The sequence below is a fragment of the Falco biarmicus genome, chromosome 6, assembly GCF_023638135.1.
Source record: "Falco biarmicus isolate bFalBia1 chromosome 6, bFalBia1.pri, whole genome shotgun sequence".
NCBI classification, from domain to species: domain Eukaryota; kingdom Metazoa; phylum Chordata; class Aves; order Falconiformes; family Falconidae; genus Falco; species Falco biarmicus.
The window spans coordinates 80,390,910-80,410,396 of NC_079293.1; the positions used below are offsets into that span (position 1 = coordinate 80,390,910).

The 19,487-nt window shown below is 41.3% G+C and overlaps 1 protein-coding gene across 4 annotated transcripts in view; it reads right to left on the reverse strand.

The window, feature by feature from the left end:
• Positions 1-19,487, reverse strand: part of EGLN1 (egl-9 family hypoxia inducible factor 1) — a 35,227-nt gene that overhangs the window by 2,730 nt on the left and 13,010 nt on the right. For 2 of the 4 annotated variants that reach the window (XM_056344575.1, XM_056344576.1), the window contains exons 2-4: positions 5,832-5,951; positions 3,575-3,711; positions 2,070-2,137 (exon numbers count right to left, since the gene is read on the reverse strand). In XM_056344575.1, the coding sequence (XP_056200550.1) occupies positions 2,070-2,137; positions 3,575-3,711; positions 5,832-5,951 (325 nt within the window). Of the gene's footprint in view, positions 1-4; positions 1,401-2,069; positions 2,138-3,574; positions 3,712-5,831; positions 5,952-19,487 lie in introns of those variants that run through there. The other 2 variants (XM_056344577.1, XM_056344578.1) reach the window with 2 other exon arrangements.

The window sequence follows — 19,487 nt, forward strand, 5'->3', positions numbered from 1 at the left end:
GCAGAAATACGAAAAGGAAGTCAGAATTATTTTTCAGTATTTATCAAAGTACAATCCACAGAATTGCTATGCTGCTTTTCAGATTAGTTCTAAGAGAGTACTTCAGAGATTGTCTAGTACGTATGATCTAGCAGTATAGATATTTTTGTATGCATGCTCTGTATCCTGTGCTGAGTAAGATTAACGAGCTGTGGTTACTGATCATCTGCAAAAACAGGCATGTATTTGGCTGCCCAAGTAGATGACCGCATGCTTCACATCACGCGTGCAGTTCTGAAGCTCATCATCTCAGCCTTTATAAAGGTAAGCTTTAAGAATGATCAACTGAGAATCTGAGAATATTGCCCATTATGCTGTATCGGAATATCCAGAATTTCTGGGTATTTACCTCTGTAAAGAAACTCTGAGGGAGTTTTAAAATGCAACATTCCATTTGACTCACTGCTAAAAAGTAAACAAAGCCACCAACCAACCTCTTCTATCCTTTTTTCTAAAAATTTACCTACATAACCTCAGGAACCCTCGAATAAAAGTTTGACCATCAAAATATTAACAGATGTGGTACCTCATATTCAAGACAAATTCACACATACTCTGCATGGCTTTAGTTAGACTGACACTGAGCAAAAAATTAATAGTTTCCTATTTTATGACACTTTATTCTAAAATCTTACATTTTATTGTCAGTAGAAAATAAAGAGCATCTTGCACAGTTCTTGCTGCAGATACAGAGCAAGGAATAACGCAATTTTAAGTGCAAATGAAAATGAAATCACAACAGTACAATAATGAAAATAAGTAACAGGGCAAACTGATACTGAAATTTAAACAACCCCTCCAACTCAGCCTTCTTTCCTTCCTTAAGTACCTGCAGTTTAGGGGGACCCTGGAGAGGGAGGGGGGCTGGGGGGGAGCAGCACACAAGCCCACCCACTCACTTCCCTGCACTCTGAGGGCAGCAGCTGCGCAGAGCCCAGCGGAACAGCTCTGGTCCGGCCAGGCTGGCTGCAGGGGCTGCGCAGTCCCACGCGTGGGACACGAATCCCGGCTTACAGACAGACACAGGCTTCCTGCGGGACCAGGCGGGCGTTATCCCGCATTCCCACTGCCGGCGAAGCCAGCAGCGGGACAGCCCGGGCGGACTGACGGACTGACTGTTTCTCTGCGAGCCCGGCCAGAGCCGCTGCTCTTACTGCTCCCGAAATGCATCAAGTCCCCGGCTGCACCAAGGGGGGCTGAACTGGACTGCAGCTCTGGCAGCCACGGGATAGCTCTGGGGCGAGTTATGAGCTTCAGACGATGAACAGCAAATGAATGGAAACCTCATTCGTAAATGACCGGCACACGTCTTCAGCATCATCGGTTTCAGAGCTCTGGACAAAACTGTGGATAAACTGGCCCTGTGGATGTGTGTGCTTAGTGGTATACCCGATTTTGGTTTATTTTTAAACTGCTGTAACAAACACAAAATCGTGATGGCAATTACAAGCATGACAGAAGTCCTAGGCTATTTCTCCTCATAATGCTAATTTGAACAGGAAAATTAGATCAACTTCCTCTTGAGGGAGAAGCCAGTAAAGGAAAACAGATGCTAGATATGTGGAATTGGAAATGGAGGAAGTAACTCCATTCTCCGATGCCAGATTTTAATTTTAGACTTCTGTTTTTCCAATATAGAGACTCTGATCAAGTTAAGTTGTATTCACTTGCTGAATCACTATATTTAATCAAAACTATTTCCAGGGCTCTCGGTTCTGCAGTGCCCCAGTCTCTGGTGCGTTTACCCTCCGACACCTATTAGGGAGACAAGACTAGGGAGAAGCTGCATCCCCCATATAAAAATACTGAGCAGCCTCAGGTCTCAGAGGAAGCGTCAGCAGGACAAGGCACTGACCTGGATTTCCCAAGTCACTGTCTAGCATCAAAATCAGTGGGTCACCTTCCCTATAAAACCTGACTCCGCTTTTCTCCCGCTTTTTGTGCACAGGGTGGGCCAAGGAAACGAGGCTGGATGGCTTAGCTATTTTTTCAGAAAAAAAAGAACACAGAAGATACTAACAAGAGATTACCTGTTAGATATTTTACTTTAGCTCGTGCTCTTTCATCTGCATCAAAATACCACACTGTTATTGCGTACCTAGGGAAACGGATGGAAAAAGAACTCCTGAACTACGAAGAAAACAAGACAGTGAGGCACTTGACATAAAACACAACCTAAACGAGGTGGTACTTCTGCAGTCTGACAGAAGAAAGATTTCATGAAGCACAAAGCAAGCACGTCTTTTTTTTTTCTTTCATTAGTAGGTATTGTCTGAACAGTCACTGAGAGAGTGACATTGATGCTGTAAGTTTACCCTTCTTTTTCCCCAATGAGCTGCTACTAGGGTTCTTGCCAAGAACCTGTAACGCTGTCTGCATCACCTTGCCCTGTGACCTCATCTTTTACTTTACTTAAGCCTACAACTGAGTCACGCTGCAAGAACCTCTTCATTTGGACGTTCGCCATAAGGGAAAGTTAACCACCCCTTCTTACACAGCTCCTCTGGTTTTCCACTGCCCGTAGAGGATTTACATATGAAATGCCAGATACTAAGAGAAGACTTTAAGGAACTTCAGTAAATGGCATTTCGCTCCCTGACCCTGCTTGGAGCATAAAGGGGGAGGGGAGAGCGGTACAGCCTCTCGAAAGGCTCCAAGAGGATGCGCCAATGGCAGTTTCAAGTTACTTCTTGCAAAAGTACTTGTGTTATCTCACAGCTCCAGTCAATGTTCAGTGCTCCTGCCATCCAAACCTGTTGCGACATGGGCAACAGGAAATCTGGATCAACAACTCAACCATTTACCTATTAACTCTGTGTGGAAACGCCACTCAAGATGTGGGGGCAATGAATGCGAGTACCTTTAGCATCATCCACTGCCCTACACTGAGGGACAAAGGAGACACCAAATTCCCCCTGTGACTCAGACTGGGGGCAACTCCTCTACCACCCGAGAGAAAGAAAAGATTGGTCCATCATTGGTGGTTTCTGCCCCACAGACCTCTCCCAATTCCCAAACTAAATTGTGGTTTACCGCAAGTTTGAATACCACTATTTTCTAACACCTCCCTCCCAACAAGAGGGGAGGTAAAGGCTGCAGTACCTAGTCAATCTTCCAGTAACACAGGGAGGTGTCAGGACAAAGGGAAAGGAGGAGAGTGTAAAGTCATTACAGAGAAGTAATGAAGACAGCGCCCCTTGGCTAAGGTGGGGTCTGCTTATGGCTCTCTGTGCTGCTACCCAGTTCTGCCAAGTACACTATCAGAAACTTCTGGCGTTTCCAGTCCCCCCTCCTGCCTACCCAAGAGGATGTCTTCTCCTAAATAAGGGATCAGACATTAGTACCGACTCAGAAGCACAGCGAAAGCCTAATGAATCAGCAGAAAAAACCAGTCTTGTCACAATGCAACTCAAAGTGTATATGGAAAGACCTGGGATCAGGTCATAATCCACAGTTTCACTTATTTCTCATTAAGATTTGCTCATGTCTTGATAAAAAAAAGCATCATGCAATATATGGAGTCCATTAGTCCTACCTTGTAGCAAATGCTGGCTGTACTTCATGAGGGTTGCGGCGATCAGACCAGAAGAATAGCAGTCTATCGAATTTGGGTTCAATATCAGCGAATTGGGCTTTACCTTCTGGAAATATCCGAAGGATGCCTCCACTTACCTACAAATTAAGTATTTAAAACCAGTGCTTGAAAACAATGTCTCGGCAAATATAGCATTTGAAAATATTTCAGACACTTGGAACCAAAACAAAAGCCTTTATCAGATACTACAGAAATTATGAATCTACGGCTTTTCTGTTGATACATTTAACAAAGTGTTTCACACATTTTTCAATAAGTAATTTCTGACTGCTTCCAAATATTAAACCTCCATTCACATTTAAGTAAACAGCTGTGGGTTTAGATCGGTTGGTTTTTTAGCTGCATTACCTACTTGAAAAAACAGACAAGACCGACTGATGTTACCCAGGTGGCTAAAAATACGCTAGCATAATAAAACATTGTATTTCACATCCAAGTTTCACCCTTCCCCATTAACGAGATTGTTTTATTTAACAGCAGCACAGGTTTATCATGTTTCTGTAATGAAGATTAGGAAAGACTAGGAAGCTTCAAACTAAAGTTTGAATTTTTATTACTGTTGGTCAATGTAGATCTCTTCCAGGCTTTGAATATGCATGCCTAGAGAACAGCACAAGTAGGTGGGGTTAATTATTTTTAAGTCATATAACCTTCTTCCTAGTGATGGCATTGATGTAGTTAGATTTAACTATAGATAGCCACTGTAGGCCTTCATGGGAAAGTCGTAACTGTGCAAGTACTAACAAGGTAAGTTGATATAAATGACTGGGTTTTTTAATTGTGATCTAAATCAGCGAACGAGAAGCGGTAATTCAAATCAACTTGTTTTCCTAAAGAAAGTCTGAGCTTCTTTCTTTGCTAACCAATACACCTGGTAACATATTAATTTGTAATTTAAAATAGATTTTGCAGGAAATGCAATACCTTTGTTCATAAATCAAATATTCAGCTAGTAAATTTTTCAGCTATTGCAAAAATGCAATTTGCTTGACTTTGACACTCTGGTATGTATTCTTTTTTTTCCAGGAGAGAAACCATAAATAATCCAAAAATGCCCCAAAGGTACCTTTTAAGATGTTCTGCCCATCTAGCGCACTTATATACAAAGATGCTATCATGGCAAATAAGGCTAGTAATTTATTTCCTAATTGAAGGATCAAATTTGACATTTCAAAAAGCAAGTCAGAAACAGAGAGCTTGAACTGCATCAATTTCTGACTCAGCTTTCCAATCTACCAATTTTGAGTATGTTATCAGTTTCCTTGCCTCATCCAGCTCTCAGAAGAAACAGACAGCACTCAAGAAAAGAAAAGAAATTAAAAAAAAACCCAAGGAAAAAAGCCCTCAAGCTACAACTTGCGTTATCTGTATCTGGTGCACTCAATTCACACGCAACTTCCCAACTACAACAGAAGTATCAGTAGTTTTATCTTTTCTTTTTCATATACAATGAGAATAAACTTCTCCATAGCTAGCTGCACAGCAATCAAGAAATAAACAAAGCTATCTTTGCATTACTCTCTCATGCTTTCAATACAGCCAGTTAGCTAGGTCCATTCTTTAAATCTAGCTAATGCCACTGAACCGTTAGAAAAATTCTTATTTAAAAGTTACTTTATCATAGTCACTACATCTATGGAGAATTTCACGTCACTGGTAGTAAATTCTTAGACCACTTGAACTGTGTTATAAATCCTTAACTATTTTACACCCTGTATCTACAACGATACAGAGACTTGTGCTGCCTTGAACTATACTGATACAGCAGTAACTGTAACACTTGGCTTATTTGAAACTGCTCCCAAGCTACAGCATCTTTCTCTTTAGAAGCAACTTAAGTAATCTAGGTGCACAAACAGTAAACTCAAGATTCAACATGAATAAAAGGAGAAATAAACTAAAAGCAGCTATCTTTCAGATAATCTTTATTTACTCTTTGTGTATGTATATGGGTGTTCACCATACAAATAATGTACGCAAAGTTGACTAATTAGGTATTTATGAAGCTTTGGACAATAGCAGATACTTGTAAGAAACGTACACAAAAAACATGCAACTTTCCTTCAACCTCACAGTTAACGTAATGTAAGAATGCAACTAAGGCACAGAAATAAGGACACAAAGACCTGTAGCAAAGGTGCACTAGGAAGTACAGGTTTTAAAAAAAAAAGTTATATAGGAAGAAATTATTGCATACCTTGGCATCCCAGTCTTTATTAAGATAATATATACACGTAACACATCTTCCGTCTCCATTTGGGTTATCAACATGGCGCACATATCCTGTTCCATTGCCTGGATAACAAGCCACCATAGCCTAGAGTCAAAGAATCAAACACGATAATTAATTTTATCTCTGTGTGTGGGAAGAAGTCTATGGTTTATCTGTATTAATTGCTAAGTAATTCATATATAAGCAACAGAAAAATTAAGATAGAAATAAGGGGAAAATAATTTTATCTGTGTTTCCTTTATAGTTAAAAAGTGGTTTTGATCCCAGAAAAAGTGGTTTAGATCCCAGATGTCTACAACAAAAGCATAAGACACACCGACAGGAACACTGTTAATTAAAGTATGGAAGGTGGGGCTGCTCCCATGTTGTGACTAATCATTCAGATTTCCCTCCCTTGAATGAAACACATGAGAAGAAAAACGTCTTGTGCATAATTAAGTAGCACGCGCTTCTCCTTATGGTAAGAATACTTGTTTTCCAGACTCAAGTTCACAGACAGCTATCTTTTGTTTCAAAAATCTTTATTTCCATATATAGTCTACTAAAGGAAGCCACAATTCTTTGGTAGCTCGTTCTAGGCAGAAATCAGAACACAGTATTTGCCAGAAGTTGCATTAACGACCAAAAGGTCATTAAAAAAACCCCTAAAAGTTAAGCCAAACTTCATTCACATGAGATGGAAACAACTACACTGTATGGAAAGTACTCAAAGCTACAAAATTCAACTATACTTATATTTTTGAGATTAGGCACTTCAGCTTCTCAGTGCCTGTACTGTAATCATAGCGTAGTCATCCTTATAGGTCTCACATTATGTAAACATACTACATGTATCAAGTAATGTGACCTAATATTTGGCAGAGTCATTACTTACGAGTTTTGCTGCAGGAAGAAAAACCCACAAAAATCAAAACAGTGAGTTAGAGACCAAATAATGTAATAAGGGTTCTGTAATTTCCTTTCTTAGGGAGAAAAAAGGAACAAAACAAAAGCGAAGCTGGGCTGAAGAGGAAGATATTTGGTTTCCACTGAAAGCCAGCCCTCTTGAAAAAAGTCCCACGTACACCCCATCCAAGCTCTCATGGAGCATAAACAGTGCTGAAAGGAGATCCAGGTCCAGCCCTGCAACAGCATTCCTAATAACAGGGAAGTTTTAATTTAGGGGGTTTTGCTGAGAAGTATCATGTAAATTAAACCCTGACATTAATTGTCGCTCAGCATCTGTGTGAAACAGCTGCTAAAGCTCATTCAGAATGAAGAAAACATTGAGACCTGGTAACTAGAGCCATGTCACTTCTCGCTGACATCACAAGGAGGTAGTCTCAGATATGAAAAAGTCTTCGGGCATATAAATGACCTAAGTATCTTTCACTCAGCTAAAACACTTAGTGTTAAAAGTTTAGGACAGTTCCCAGGTCTCTCTGGCCAACACAGGTTTTTTTTCAAGGGCATGCTTGGTTGCCGTCTGTTCGTCAAAAAGATAGTATTGTGATTAGAGAAGCATAAATCTGCAACCTATTGCTATAGTTTCCTTTATAAGGTACTGAAATGGGTGCCTGTTCTCTTTGCTGAAGGGAAATCAAGAAAGCAATCTTTAGCATCAACACTGCTGAAGAAAAAGAGGACCAGTCACACTTTTTGGAAAGCCTGGGGAAACACCAGCTGCCATCAACTTCATATAAAGAGCAGTGATATTCAAGGTCAAAAGCATTTCATACAATCACTTGAGTCTAAAATACTGTCAAAGTTTAAAAAAAGCCCTTGTTTTTGACTTCACAGTCTGCTATCAACGGCAAGAGACGAAAAACAGTTTTGCTGCGGTAACTTACCTAATACGTATTTGTTATAACAGTATGAATGACTCAGCCTTTAGCGGCAAATTGGAAAGCAAACAAATTTGCAGATCAGCTCGTGTAGCATAATGTATGTTGCTTTTGCCAGTTAGTGTGCCAATTCTCCCTCCCCAGCGGAACTACGATAAGGAAAGTCACAAAACAATTTATGGGCCATGTGAAATACATGGCTTTGTGAAACAATATGAAGTGACTTTGTGTCCAACTGTCAGATACTGTAAGACCACCCACCCATTCAGAAAGGGAAAAAAAGTGACCCAGGTAAATAATGAAAGCCCATACTTTTCTTGTTTTAAAGTTTTACAGTGTAAATAAGCAAGCAAATAGGAGTGTGCCAAGCAGAGAGAAAATTCTAGGGTTGCAGGTTGTTTGGTTTTTTTAAAACACTGTTCACAGCAGTCAAGAGAGCCAGGCATTTGAGACCAGAACATCCAAGATTCCTTAACATTTTAGATTACGAACAATAAAGTTGTTGGCTCTCAAAAACCAAAGAGCTACCTGTCGCATCAGTCTTCCCATAAAAGTAATTGATGAATTCAACTCAAGGCATTACATAGTTATTATTACAAAAACAAAATTACTTGTATTTTCTTGACAGACAAGGAGGTCTCCCCTTTTGTGCTTCTTAGGCATTACAATTTTTAAGCGTTCAGTAATCTTAATTTCTGCAAAGAATGTATTTAAGTCACACACTGGATTTGTTCACCCACTGGATTCCTTCGCAAACACTTTTACTATTAACCTCCTCCAACTCCAGAGCACTCTCTTTTAGCCTGAGCACTCATGCCTAGCACATGAGCGCTGTCCTGAGATACCCTCTGGAATTTATGAGTAACCGAGAAAGCATGAAAGCGCCCTCCCCACTCCGCAATCCGCCCACCTGCATCTATCAAACCCATGTACTCACAGGCTTAGGAAGCTGCTGATCACTCATCCACATACAGATGTTCTACCTGCAAATGTTTAACTCTGGAAAATTTACTTTAGGCCATCAGCCCAAACGAGCAACTTTAAGTTGTTAACGGAAGAACTAACTGCAACCACAGATCTTTCGCTAAGCATCGGCACCCTTAGCATGTCAGCTAATTAATTAACTTTCTAACTTAACAATTAAATGCACGCAGGTGATATCAGAGGGAATAACCCACAGTCCATATGGTTTTGTTCACTATGTAAAGAGGCATCAGCTAAGACGCTCAGCCCTGGGAGGCACCAGCACATCAGTGCAGCCGAAAACGTGATTTCATTTGGGAGTAGCCTCGACCTCCTTTCAGAGAAGTATGACAGCCTCGCCCATACATAAAGAAGGAAGAAGACTTGCAGGTAAACAGACTGAAGCTTCTCCTTCCATCCTCTCCATCCCTCTCACAGCTGGACACCTGCAAGTTTAGGTACTGCTCCTTAAAAAAGAAAAAAAAAAGAAAAAAAAAAAGGAAGGAATAATAGCAAACTCTTAGGAAAGAGGGGAAAATAAAAGTTACATGAAAATGTCCAATTCGTTAAGTGGGGGGGAAGCCCCAAACCACAAACATAAAACTGAAAGAGGACATGTGTTGTCATATTAATTTATTAATATAAAAGAACTTTATTGTTTAGCTCAAAGAAAGCTGCATCAGTCAAGGAGATGTCACTTTTGCTGTTTGCTGAAGGAACTGCAAATCTCTGTGAGCAAAACAAAATGTCTAAATGCAAGACCAATGACTTCCTACCAAAATTTATCAGATGCTCTCACAAAGACTTCATTGAAAATCCTTGGCGTGGGTCATCTGACAGATTATTCAAAGAAGGGAAAAAGCCACACCCCAAAGAAAAGAAGAGGGGAAAAAAATGTGACCCATCGCTGTTTGGTCCATCTGTGATGTATATATAGCTCAAGAATTTGTTCATCCCTAACAAAGGACAGTCCTGAGGAAACACATTTCAGTTTAAGCACATCAGCCTAAGATTTTTCACCAGGTGTACACAAAGTAACAATCAAATGGGAAGAAAAAAAGACTTGTATTGATACTACTTTGTGTGAGCAGCATCAAGATTACTGACTTAAACATGCAAATGTGGTACGGCTTGTCCTGGATTCCTAACTCTTCTGTCTCTGCTTGTGAAGAATTTGCAGAAACTTACAACAGAAAGAAAATACCAACAGGGGGAAACTCCTGTCAGCCTTACCCAAAACAGAGGAAGCTGGAAGGGGCAAAACAAACTCTTTGGGACTGGGCTAATCCCAGTATTTCCATACTAACTTCCATCTCAGTAAAACTTTATGCTGATACCCCCATGATCTAGTAAGCAAGGCCAGAGAACCAAGCTTTCACATGAGTCGACGCTGAAACTAGCGAAGCTGGAGAGAAACATCACCTCCTAAAAAGATTCCCTGATAAAAAAAATCCATGCCTTGCAATCATCGTGAACTGGAGAACCTGCAAGAGGAAAGCAAACTACTACTTAATGGGCTTAAAAATTAAACAACGCAGTAGTTGAGATGTCCCCAGGAGAGAACAGGAATCTGCAAATTTTAGTTAGAAGCTAACCTAAAGACGAGACTGACACATTGAAGCAGCTTTGAATCATTTCTCTCTAGCCCCTCTCCCCTACTACTATATGACCACTACAGCCATTCAATTTGCCTATTAGCCAAGGAGTTAGGAGCTATCATTTTCTGCTGCGTTTTTCTCTGCAGATATAGTAAAACACTTAGCTGCAGATTAAAAGAAAAAAACAAACAACCCCCAAAACCTCATCTACTTCAAATACCAGCTATGTGGGTCATCTTCTGGCAAGCGCAGGGTAAGCTGCTCTTCTAGGAATACACAACAGAGGGCAGGGAAGACGAGCGTGCGTCACCCCTCTCCTGTGGCTGCTGGCAGAGCGGAGCAGCAGCAGCTCCTCTAACAGGGAAGCAGGCTTGGCAAAGCCGCCAGCTCTTGAGCTGCCAGAGGGAAGGCAAACCAAACTGAGGACAGAGATGAAAAATGCACTCAAGATAGGAAAGCAAAGGGGAAAAACTGAGAGTTGACATAGCTGCTTATGCTATAAATAGCATCAGCACGCGGCTCCGTACATGGGTTACATCTTCGTGGGCTTCCAGGGAGTTCAGAAACTAACGGTAATGTGACCTCCCTCACCCCTTCCCAGGGCTTTCAATGACATGGCCAGTACAAGATTTCTACCTGCTTCGATAGAACCGCATTCCATAAGCACAGAAAATCAAGCACCATACCATGCCATCAGAAGTTCGACACAACAGATTAATACTTTTACTACATTGCTTATTTCTAACTTGCCCACCAGGTGCTGACTTCTCAGACTGAAGTTCAGAGAAACCTTTGCCAACCTAGCAGTTCAGTGGCAGGCTCTTCCAACTTCTCTTCAAATTAATACACTGCTTGACTCTTGTTTTCAGTTTTACATGACATTTACCTGCTTACAACCTTCACTTCACACATTCTAACAAACTGACACAAATCAGAAGGCGGAAACTTTCTTTCACGCTGGTTCAGTGGCCATGTCCAGCCCAGCACTGGAGTTTGGATCCAAAGAGCCTGAACGTAACCAGGGTGCCACCAGCAAACAAGCGCTGGCATTTTTCACTGGAGCTACACCAAGTTTGGTACTCCCCCTTCACCATTCAATTCTAATTGCACTCGACAGCAAGATCACAAGAAGCTGATTTCACCGTATCATTCCTTTCGTTCATGCATGCACACAGGCTCTAAGAAATGTTCATGAGCTCTTGGATCGCTGAAGAAACGTGCATGTAAGTTTGGATATTTCATCAATTCTTTTAAATGGCAGAGGAAAAAACCCAGAACCGCAGTTGCCCAAGCCTGATATTCAGGAAATGACTGTGAACCTGCGATGTGCTCACACTTTGATGAGTACATCTAATAAACAGCAACCTTAGATAGGATAGAGAACATAAGATAGAGAAGCTCCCTCGAAACGATCAAGCAAGAGGCATTAACATGGGGGGGGATGGTGGAGATTCTCGCCGTGGGCTGGGGACAGAACCCTACATGGAGGCTTTGACCGAGCCCTGAGGAAAGCAGCTTAGGGCATCACAGAAATGCATCTCAAAAGGTGAGCCACCGAGCAACTGAAACCAGTTGCAGGCAGACATAACAGGAAGACCTAAAATACACTTCCTAACTCCCAGCTGAAGTCCTGCAGCCCCCACCACTACTAAACTGAGATAACGACATTTAAACATTAACAAGGTTCTCTCTGCTCTCCTGGACCTCACTTGGGAAGTCTCAAATCTCCAAAGGCAAAGAGAAGAGACTGCCAAGTCAGCTTACAAGCTTCAAGGGGAAAAAATAAAGACTGTATCTTCTTTAATATTTAACACAGTGGCATTTTCCAGGCTGCTAGCCAAGCTAGGTAGGGCATGCCTATTCTCAAAATTGTGCCAGTTTAACCAAAAGGTGCTGGTTTAAAACTGAATCAGTGAAACTAGCGCAGGTACCCTTGCAGTCATTTAATCCTACGAATGCCTAGCTTCCACTAACTTAATCTAACTGCTTATTAGGAAAATAAAACTGGGCTCAAACCTAAAAAGTCTGCAGAAAATTGTGCACTGGCTTAAACAGGGTATTAGAAAGAAAACCAAACAAACAAACAAACAGCACATCCAAGCCATGCTAGTGCTTCAAAGCACTAATAGCTCCCCAAAGGTTCAACATGACACATTCTGATAGTTTTGATCTCAAAGTCTACTACAAACTTAAAAAAAAGGCAACAACCTAGAACAAACAAACAAACAAAATCCCCCTGATATACCTAATAGAGGCTTCCCAAAGACAGTAGCTAGATGAAAAGCTCTGCCACCAAGGGCAGAAAGTTCTCTCTCAAAAGCCTAGGAACAAACACAACACTTGACTTGGTAGCTGACAAAGTTTTAAAGCATATTTTGATTCGTGTCAGCCTAAATCTGTCTACATTATGATTAAATAAGTTGGCCAGTACACTTCAGATTCAAACAACTGTTGAATAATATAAAATGTGTTTGCAGAACTGGCTGGCCTCCATGGATAACTCCCCATTCCCTCCAAGACAAGCAGACCGGTGACTCACTGGTTTGGCGCTGTACAAAAATTTGACTTACAAAAAGTAAGTCAATCAACACAAATTTTAAGAGTCTATTTTTAATTTAATGTCATAAATGCTTTGAAATTAATAATACCATTTAGAAAGTAAGTACCTTGAAACTATTTCCCCCGCAAGATGAGGCAGAACATTCTGCTCTCACATTAGACTAGTCAACTTACTAGTTTCATCACTAACCAACCATTCAGAAAGGCCAGAGAGAAGCAACATCTTTAAAAACTAAGAATAATACAACACTAAAACCAACTTACAGTGGCTTGCTAAAATAGTAAGAAGCTAAAGCTCATTCAGCTACATCACTTAAAATATATTCTGACAGCAGTTTGTGCACACCAGATTTCCAGAGCCAGCCACATGACATCAGGCACACTGACGGATGACACATGAAAAAGCGTGGTTACCTATTTTAAGATCATTACACACGATCACTGAATTTGTTTAGCTGCGTGAGATCTACTGGATAAACTGAACTTACATTACCTTAAAAAATAAAGCATGCACATTAGCTCAAACTTCAAAGCTGGAGACTTTTTATACCTCTTAATACCACAAGAGACTGGGGAGGAAGAAACCCTAAGGATTAAAGATGGGCAAGGGGTAGTTGTTTTTTGTTTTTAAACAAAACCTTACTGTAATACCTGTGAAAGTGAATGGCTAAAAGATTTGCCATTTAAAGAATATCACTCATCACCACTACCATTCTCCTGCAAAACTACAGATACTGAGAAGCCTCGAACTTCTTCCCTATAGAAGACAAGAAACTGTATATGACGGTTTTGCTAAATACTAGATTATGTGTATATATATATATATAAAGTTATTTCATTACTTATTTAACACTGTAATGTTGTTTCTGCATTAAGGAGCAAAATAACCATAAAGTGACATTTAACTTGCAGGAAAGATATCTTTATATAAATCTGAATGTTGTGCAACGACACAGTAATAGGACTGCCTGTTTAGCACTACGGTTAGCCAGGTACTTGTGTACTCTAAGTATCTTAAGCTTACTGCCATCTACATGAACATTTACTGAAGTCAAAGTCAAGGTCTCAGCTAGCACCTCTAGATTTTAACCAGTTTACTGTTTACAGATCTACTGCCATAAACAGTATGTTGAGGAAAATTATTTTTAAAGTAGTTTCTAATGGTATTTGCAAAGGGACATACACAATTCAGCCTGCCCACAGCTTTCCAAACTTGACAACGTACGCTATAGCATTCACTCCTACTATTAAGAGTCCAGACAATTCTTTGGAATTATTTATAAATTAAAAACCCAAGTAACTATGCACTGAAATGCTAATAGACAAAGTGCTGCTTTAATTTATATTAACACTGCACCAAAGTCTGACTAAGGTTTAAAGCTAAATAGCAAGGAACAGCCTGTAACATGCTTTCAACTCACCTACCATTTAAATCCAAGAAATGCTGACTCTGCCCATACTGGTTTTTATGGGTTTTCACACATAAAACTTCCTTACAATCCCACCATCACACTGTAATAGGGCCTCTCTCCCAGCTAGTATAAATAACACTTAGGGTTTTTTGGTTTTAACCAGATCACCCAGTGTATCCAGTTCAAATGTAAGTAGGCATTATACAAATCTACTGGTGTTCCAGCTGTGTCAGGCTACCACCAGTGCCGGGGGAAAGCCTTGAGGAACAGCTGTGGCCATGCAGAGCTAAAGGCTGACCATAAACACTGGGAACAGACTGCTGACACCAGCACGCAAGTCAGAAAAGTGACTGGAAAACCCACCCCTTCCACGTATGTCCCAGCATTTCAGGTTAGGGAGGGGAGGCATTCTGCTGCAATGAGGCGGCTGTGCCAGCTTGGTGACACTCCTGGAGGAGGGTGGCTCAGGAATGCCGTCTATTTACTCCAAGAGTATGTGGCCACATGAGCACAAGAAAGATCTGAATGTACCCAACGCCGACTCCAGGCAGTGAGAAACACCTGAGGAAACTGCCCACCCTCTCCTAGCTGATACAAAAGCCCCATCTCCTCCTCAAACACCAATTCATCTGGCTCCACAGCCTGACAGCAACAAGATCATCGTTAGGTTAGGACCACTTGCAGAGAACAGAGAGCTCCCCGGTGCTGCTCCTACAGGCTTTTTCCCACACTCTTCATCAGTCACAGCCACTTACGCCCCAAGAGACCAGCATGATTGGAAATACCCACCACCACCCTCATGCCTTGGGAAAAATAAGATGTGCCGCATTACCAACTACCAATTGATTAAAAGGAACTCACCTGGTTTGTTCCAAGTCTATTTATACTTGGCATTAGGAAACTGCTACGAAAACAACCCATCCAGGCAAAAAAGTTACCTACCGCCTTGCCACCATTTCAATAACAAAGATAGTATTTTATATATTCCATCAAATCATTCACCCTTCCTAAAAGGCAAGTAGGTTTCTCTACAGATTGGCCCTTTTCTGTGAATAATTAAACCTGTTCATGCTGTATGTCAAGGTCCTTGTCAATCAACATTGTTGACTGACTGTAACTTGACAAGTATCAGTGTTAGAAGCAGGATGCTAACCTCAAATTCCGCATCCCCCAGTCTAAAAATCAAAAGGTAGTAGAAGCCAAACTCCACACAAAGTGATGGTGTAAGCAGAAATGCCGTGACAGTACAAAACATGACAGAAAGAAAGCCTTTCTGAATCAACTTATCACTGAGATTTTTCCCCTTTCCAAGTATTCAGAAGAGCACAGAACCAGGAAATCTCTCCCCAGCTGCTCACACAGAAAAGTCAGAAATCCTAACACCGGCTCAGTTAGCATGCTGCCAGTACTTACATACTCTTAAACGCGTTGCATTTAGTAAAAAGAGGAAGCACACCCCACGCAGAAATGACGGATTTCAAGACAGGACACGTATACCTCATTCTCTCATGTTTCTGCAGAAAGGTTTTCCTGTATGTCCCTAAAAGTCCAATCAGCAGGAACTTTTCCGGAGAACTGAAGGACAGTTAGGGTTTTACAATCCACTGTACTCACTGGGGAGAGATTGCAGGGATTAGCAATAGTCACCTAGATCAGAGGTGTCAGGTTAGACCATGAGGACTGTTCCGTAAGACATGTTTATGCAACCTGCACACGAGATCTGCAAAGCGTAACAGCAGTGGAAAGTACAGACGGACAGATGATGGAGAGCAAAATGAAAGGAAGATGAAGGAAGAGAAGCAGACACCAGAAGGAACAGCAGCACTGACATAAGTCTGCATTAGTGGAAGGGGGAAAATAATGCTGAGCACCATGAGAACGAAGGAACAAATGGAACAACAAGCAATTCTGCAAAATGCTAGATTCCAGAATCCTGTACAAGAAATCAACTCCCCCTTCAAGTCAGCAGGCAATCACTGCAGATTTCAGGGTTGGCAGAAGCGTATTGTTCAGCCACAGACCGTATTTTAAAATGAAATTTCTACATCATTACTGAAAGTAAACAACAGAGCTTTGAAAACATGGATCTAGTATTGTACACTAACAGTGGGTAATAGTTTCTGAAGAGGAAACTGCATTTCAGGAAACTTTCCGTGGGCAGCCAGCTGATTTACTAACTTCTATTACATGTAGTAGATGACCCTAAAGATACTACAGGTCCCAGAACTCTTTATGTCTTAAGTCTGTATGTTGTCTTCACTTGATCCGAGATGTGCAACCAAAGAAGAGGAAAACCAATTCTGATGCTGGAGAAAGGCTGCAGAGAAGAACAGGGAGGAAGAAGAGGAGTGGGTAAGCACCCGTGGATGGCAGAGGCGCCTGCCAACCATACACTGTGGTAACGAAGGGAGCAGGTTCCACAGCGCAGGTTTTAATTAAGACTGCCCTGCTACTAACCCCATGAAATCAAGCTGCAAGCACTAATGACCGAGATACCTCATCAGGCCTCAGCTGCAATTGCTTTTCTGTGGCCTCCAGTCCCTTAACCAACCGCACTACAAAACCCCTCTGACACTGGAGGTTGCTCTCAGCGCACAGAATCGCAACCGAAAACAAGAAAAATGCCACCGCTTCACACACAGCACGGTAGCGTGTGCTCACATCCACCCGCTGCGTGCAGAAGGTTGCTCGCATAATATGTCTCCCAGAAAAAATGTTCACATAGAGTGGCCTTGCAAAAAGCTAACTACCTCTGGGTTGTCTGTATCCGATAGCAGCTCTGCTCTCAAGCGTATCAACTGGTCCCCCAGCTTGGCACACACAGAAACCCTGAAGCGCCAGTAGTAAAAAGACTGTAATATATTTTATTCCCAGGGTCAACATAAGCAATCCTATGCAACTACCAGCAAGACAACTGAAAGTTACTCCAGAAAACAAAATTTATTTCTTCTGTAAACCCTTAATTAGGGGTTCCCAAGCCAACATAACCCTTCCTGGCAAATGAAGGGCAGATAATAAAATAAAGTGTAAGAGATTTCTCAAAGGGAGAAAACAAAGGGATTCCACCTTCACACCACTGGGAAATTCTGTTCCCCACAGAGCCCCTGAAAAATTCTATTGCTCCCTCTAGAAAGACGTACCCAAACAGGGGGGGTAGGGGAGAAATTTGGAATTTTCCCTCATTCAAAGGCGATTTTTCTCTACGGATACTATGGGGCTATTACTAGTTGAACTGCAGAAGCTGAAGCCTCAGTGGTGAGGAAGGATCATTTGTTACTAGCTTTGTCTTTTAATAGGTATGTACCTTCGAAGTAGCAGGGTGTGAGCGTAGAAAGAGCAAAAGGCACAGTAAAAAGTGAAAGTCAAACACACCTCTGCAACATTCCTGTTGCTACATGCAAAGCCTAAACTCGAAGCTAGTCGATGGTGTCTTCACCTACATTTCCTGTGCTGCACAGGAGTATTACTTTCCATGTTTACAAGGCTCTTTATAAAGTTATAGGACTAAATAGGTAAAAATAATGTATGTTTATCTTATTACCTATATAGCTTACAATATAATTTTGGCATAGCCTTTGGCTCATGAGAGAGACCACTCCCGTTTTCTATTTCCACTAAGGAAAATGACAAAGTCAGGACTCCAGTCTAGGAACTCCTGTGTTGTTCCTGAGTCTGTGCCAGGTGTTAGGAGGCCTTGGGGAGCAACTACATGTCATTTTCTCCAATCTATAATGGAGGTTTAATAAAAATTTAGTCAAGACATTAATTTTAATGCAAAAGTTAGAAAGTTTGACGTATAAAGCATTTTAAGCATGAATCTTACTTCCAAGGCATTCCAGAGTACTGGAACAGGCAAAGCAAAAAGCAATAAAATAGTAAACTGCAATAAGAATTTCACTACGGACAACTCAACTCCTTTCAATGAAAAATTAGGAGTTACCAGCAGGATCCCCACAGGACCTGTACTTTTCATACGTGACCTGGGAAAAGGGGGCGAGCAGCAGAGTGACAGTGTTTACATGCAATACTGAAATATGTTGCGTAATCCATCCTGGCCCTGACTGCAGAAAGGTGCACAGAAAGGTAAAATGATACCAAGTGCCTGTATAACAAAACGGCAGGTGAAATTCAGGAAAGAGTAAGTGCAAAGGAATACCTTGCTCAAAAAAAAAAAAAAAAAAAAAATGTCCTTATACACAGTGATGGCTTCTAAACTGGACAGCATCACTTCAGAAAAAGCTGTAGTAAATACAGGTTGTTCTCAGCACTGCAGCAGAGGCAACTGAAGTGTCATAAATCACTAGGCAGGGAAAGGTAACAGAGTACATCACTATGCCAGCATACAAATTCATGATATACATTAAATACTGTGCTTCTGGCTGCCTTAGCTTAAAGTGGGGTTAGCAGAAACAGAAGGGTTAGCAGAAACAGAAAAGCTGCAGAGAAGGGCAGCAGGAATGACCAGGGGTGTGGAACAGCACTGATCTGCAGAAATACTAAAAAGACTGTAATTCTTCAGTTCAGGAAGGAAAGAGTGCCAGCTGAAAAATGTATGGAAGCAAATGCCAGACTTTTAAAACCATGGAAAGTAAAACTACTGGGAAATGAGTTTTCACAATACAGAGTCTAGGAGACACTGAAATCACCAGGCAGTAGGTCTTAAACAAAGGAAAGTTCCTCTTCCATCTAATCAAACTGCAGGATTCGCTGTTACAGGATGTTGCAGAGGCCAAAAGTACAAATGGCTTCTAAAACAGGATTACATAAATGAATGCAGTGGTCCAGATACAACTGCTAGCTCAGAGAGTTCCTGAACTGCCGGAAGGTGGATGGTATATAGGAACATCAGTTTATGTACATTTTGAAGCTTCATACAGACACCAATTATCGATTAGTTACAATAAATACTTAATGGTATAAACACAGATGACAAATACTTGTATGAAATGGAGACATCCGATAAGGAAGAACTCTCACCTACCAAACATGAGAAGGCAGAAGTTTTAATTACTTTTTTTTTTTTTCCCTGTAAGACTGGATACACCTCAAAAATACATAGCTGTAGCCTACAATTCAGGGATGGTCTAGCATCTAGTTCATACAGAAGGCCACTTCAGATGAGCACAACTCCATCTGGCTTCAATTTGCAACTAGATATAGGGCATGGATGGTCAACCTGGCATCTTCCAGGAGGCATGCGGCTCTTTATCTCTCAAAAGCAGTCATGCAGAGGATAGCCCATCAACAGGGTGCCTGCAACTGCCG